The 4,936-nt window shown below is 43.1% G+C and overlaps 1 protein-coding gene across 1 annotated transcript; it reads left to right on the top strand.

Annotated features, from left to right (window-relative positions):
* The first annotated feature begins 1,370 nt into the window (after positions 1–1,370).
* Positions 1,371–3,386, top strand: LOC106611622 (mitochondrial import inner membrane translocase subunit TIM44-like). The gene has a single exon (XM_045723881.1). It carries the CDS (start codon positions 1,502–1,504, stop codon positions 2,849–2,851), a length of 1,350 nt encoding a protein of 449 aa, XP_045579837.1. The 5' UTR covers positions 1,371–1,501; the 3' UTR covers positions 2,852–3,386.
* Positions 3,387–4,936: the final 1,550 nt, after the last annotated feature.

Genomic DNA, 4,936 nt, shown 5'->3' with positions numbered 1-4,936 from the left:
GCACCCAATCGAAAGAAGCTCGTAGGGAGGGATAAAAACTGAATCATTGACCAGAACACTTTTTCCTACTCCATTTCATTAAAATGGCTGCATAAAGTGGACAGTTGTGGAGTGACATATTCTGCATTAGTGTGATTCTGAACATTGTAACCACAAGTCCAAATAAATCTGGAATTTGGCAATCAAATTATAAATACCTAACTAAAATGTAAGTGTTTTTACAGGGGAATATGCATGCTCTCATGGAAACAGGTACAAAACCTCAGGATGTGATGCATTCATGATAATGGATAGAAATTCCCCCACCTTCTTCCTTCCTGATACCAAGTGCCTTAATATCAACAATCAAATGTAACCAGTTAGCCATCATTTGACCTGTTGGAATAAGGACATGCACAGGGACTATTCTATAATGACACTGACCAATAAGTGGCAGGTATGAATAGGAAAAGGTCACCGCTGAATCTGTAAATGGGTTTCCCAACTGACAAGGTTTGATAGGGGAAACCCCTTTTCCACAAAGTTTATTGTAGGTGTGAAGATGCTGCACTTCATTCATTCCCTTCAGAAATCATGAGTTATGCTATTCGTCTTCCGTTCAATTTCTCCCCAATAAGACTACTGTGCCAAAGGGTACCACAGATTCAAAAGTCATCTAAATACTATAAAATGTAGAGTGAAACAATATAAATCCATATCTTGACCACATACAAAGAATATGGTATTGTCCAAGACATTTGTTGATGATGATGATGATGATAGGTACTTTATTAATGCCAGAGGGGAGATTTCATGTTTAGGATTTGGGAATACACTGAAGCACGATATAACGATTTTGCTAAGTTTTTCTCTTCCCAGACCATTTTTCAGGATAGTGCCAAAATCTCAAGGTCGGGGACAAGTAATGGGACGTTGTAAAAAATACGCTGCGACGGGAGCAGCGACATTCAATTAAATGCCCTTACGGTTCTCCAGACAACACCAAGACGCCTCAATGTAAAGTCTGGCATGACAGAATTTTTGGGACGGGGCTCATGCAGTGTGACAAGTACTGGGTTCCGATCACCAATAATGCACTAGCCAATAGAAACACATGGTGAGCGAATAAACTGCTGAGCCTTGAAATCTCTCACCCAGTAGGAGGGGGGGGGGACATACATATATTTTATAAAATCAAATGTCAACCTAAAAACAAATTGTTGTTTTTCAAAATTAAAAGCTCTAATGTCTCTATAGCGGAGGATCGTCCCTAGTTACCACGGCCACAGTCGAAATTATGGCTAAACCTTGCCCATTTCTACAATTTATATTCTTAAAATCTGATGTTAACCCTAACCACACTGCTAACCGTATGCCTAACCCGAACCTTAAACTAAGACCTATTTTTTGTTTTCATAAATGTTTATGATACCACCAATTTTGACTGTGGTTTTGGTAACTAGTGAAAACCTCAGCGGAGTTACACGTGGTCACGTCACGTGCGTCATTATTCAAGATCAAGATGGCAGCTTCCGTGTGTCGGTGTTATGAGCTGGTCGGAAGACGTCTTCTGCTCCTGCCATCCCGTGCTGCCGTCTCCTCATTCAACAGAGGAGATGCCTACAGGATATGTGGGTCTCCGGCTGTCCCTGTGCAGGTGCGGTATGCGTCAGAACGACCTAGTCGTAAAGGCTTTTTCGGGGAGTTTGTGGAGAACCTGAGGCAGGAGTTTGGGAAGGACAAGGAGATGAAGGAGAACATCAAGAAGTTCAGAGAGGAGGCCAAGAGGCTAGAGGAGTCGGATGCCCTGCAACAGGCTCGGAGGAAATTTAAAACCATTGAGTCTGAAACCGTTAAGACCTCTGAGGTGTTCAAGAAGACCTTTGGGACTCTGTCTGAAACTGTGAAGGAGGGCCTTGAGGAGGTGACCCGTACAGACCTGGGGAAGAAAATCAAGGAGGGGGTGAAGGAGGCAGCCAAGACTGCCAGGCACTCGGTTGAGTCTGTGTCCAAGGGGGGAGAGAAGCTGGGAGCGACCAGCGCCTTCAGGGCCATCTCACAGGGGTTGGAGTCAGTGAAGAGAGGGATTGATGTGGTGGACGATGGAACTTATAGGGCTCCTTCTCAACTCAGGAAGAGGAGGGAATTCTTCTCCAAGGGACGGGAGAGCGACAACCGAGTGTTTGAGGCCAACGAAGAGGACGTGGGTGTTGTGCTGCACAAGGATTCTAAGTGGTACACACAGTGGAAGGACTTTAAAGACAACAACGTGGTTTTCAACAGGTTCTTTGAGATGAAAATGAAGTATGACGAGAGTGACAACGCTCTTGCCAGAGCATCTCGAGCCGTGACCGACAGAGTCACCGATCTACTAGGTGGTCTCTTCTCTACCACGGAGATGTCTCAGGTGCTGACGGAGATCTTAAAGGCAGATCCCAGCTTCGACAAGGACTCCTTTCTCAAACAGTGCGAGAAGGACATCATCCCCAACATCCTAGAGGCTATGATCCGCGGGGAGCTCGAGATGCTGAAAGACTGGTGCTATGAAGCCACATACAGTCAGCTAGCCCACCCCATCCAACAGGCCAGGGCCCTGGGTCTAATGTTCCAGTCCAAGGTCCTAGATATAGACAACATAGATTTGGCGATGGGGAAGCTCATGGATCAAGGCCCCGTGTTGATCATCACCTTCCAGGCCCAGGTGGTCATGGTGATTCGTAGTCCCAAGGGAGACCTGGTGGAAGGAGATCCGGAGAAGGTGTTGAGGATGATGTACGTGTGGTCTCTGTGTCGTGACCAGGAGGAGCTCAACCCTGACGCGGCCTGGAGACTACTGGACATGTCTGCCTCCAGCACCGAGCAGGCTCTTTGAGAGATGAGGGACCAGACAAAGGGACGCTCCCGGGACACACACACACACGTCCAGGATCTACACACACAAGCCAGTGTACACCGCAACATCACACATATCCAGGAGCCACACTGTATGTCAAGAGGACGTGGCGGCATGTCACTTTCCAGATGCGTACTAGAGTGGTGTGCTTGTGGTTAGTCCTTAGGACGCAGATGGGATCTTCTACTTGTGTGTGTGGTCTTGGAACGAAATAGAGTGTATATGGACACGAAGTGAAAGGACAGTTTGTTTTCAGTTGTGCACCGGGGCCTCCCACTCATCTTTTTATTCTGGTTAGAGCAAGTTTGCGTTGTTCTGTGAAGGGAGTAGTACACAGCGTTGTACGAGATCTTCAGTTTCTTGGCAATTTCTTGCATGGAATAGCCTTCATTTCTCAGAACAAGAATAGACTGACGAGTTTCAGAAGGAAGTTCTTTGTTTCTGGCCATTTTGAGCCTGTAATCGAACCCACAAATGCTGATGCTTCAGATACTCAACTAGTCTAAAGAAGGCCAGTTTTATTGCTTCTTTAATCAGAACAGTTTTCAGCTGTGTTAACATAATTGCAAAGGGGTTTTCTAATGATTAATTAGCCTTTTAAAATTATAAACTTGGACTTGTGGTCCCGTGTGGCTCAGTTGGTAGAGCATGGTGTTTGCAATGCCAGGGTTGTGGGTTCGATTCCCACGGGGGACCAGTACGGGAAAAAATGTATGAAATGTATGCACTCACTACTGTAAGTCGCTCTGGATAAGAGCGTCTGCTAAATGACTAAAATGTAAATGTAAAAAAGTTTCCCGTCTCATAATGCACAATGCTAGGGATGTAATGATTCACTGATACTGAACTGTATCCGGTTCAAATGTTTAGATAAGAGTACATCGGTCAGCCAAACCGATCCAAATGTGCATGAATCGGTAAGAAAATTGTTTCATACGTTATGAACCGACAGTTCACTATCAGTTTTTACTCAGAAATTTTAATTCCCCACTCCGAAAATAGCTATATTCTTTAGTGACTGAATTGATGCGTCCTCACCTTCAGTAGCCTATATAGAACTAAGTATGTAAATGTGTATTTACGGTCGGGCTCACTTGGGCCGACGATGTCTCATAGGGATTGTTTTTAAGGTCTATGTCCCTAGAGTTGTAAAATGTGTAATAGTAGTGCAGCAATGGTAGCTTTCTGTGTTATCACTTTCTTTCATTAATTTCCACTTTCTTTCATTAATTTCCCCTATGACAAACATCGTCAGTATACAAGAAGTTATTGCTCACTTATACCTTTTAATCATACATCACTGGAAAGATTAGATTCATAGCTATGATTCAAATACACTTTAAGAATGTTCAGGTCAACAGAACTTTGTCCTTTGACCTCTAGGGTACATATCAGAATTACCTGTATAAATGGCTTCAAAAAGAAAACCCTGATACATTTTAAACTTTGTTTGACAAGTGGTTATGAAAGGTAATGAAATTACTTTTCAAATGATATATAATGTAACCAACTTTGAAAGCACCAGCTACAACTGTAAAAAACGGCTAGCTGAAGCTCGTCTGAGCGGTTGGCTAGATATGACCTCACCCGCTAGTAACTTATGCTGATTCACTAAGATCTCCCATAGTGCTGTCCTGTCAGAACTTGATGTTGAGGCCCATTACTATACACTTTGTCACCACCACACACGGTCGGGCTTACTTGGGCCGATGATGTCTCATAGTGATTGTTTTTAAGAAATCTTGGATTAACCTCACAGAAGCCATTTTCCAATATGGCTGCCAAACAGCTCAATGGGGTCTTATTGGACAATTTCATATGACCATAACTACAGTGCATTCGGAAAGTATTTAAACCCCTTCACTTTTTAAAAATGTTGTTACATTACAGCCTTATTCTAAAATGGATTAAATTGTTTTATTTCCTCATCAATCTACACACAATACCCCATAATGACAAAGCAAAAACTGGTTTTTAGAAATATTTGCAAATGTAAAAAGATAAATAAAAAAAAAAAAAAAAATAGGAAATATGACATTTACATAAGTACTCAGTACTTTGTTG

Source organism: Salmo salar, chromosome ssa09, assembly GCF_905237065.1.
Source record: "Salmo salar chromosome ssa09, Ssal_v3.1, whole genome shotgun sequence".
Classification (NCBI taxonomy): Eukaryota; Metazoa; Chordata; class Actinopteri; order Salmoniformes; family Salmonidae; genus Salmo; species Salmo salar.
Note: the sequence above shows the minus strand (reverse complement) of the source record. Positions and strands in the feature narration are given on the sequence as shown.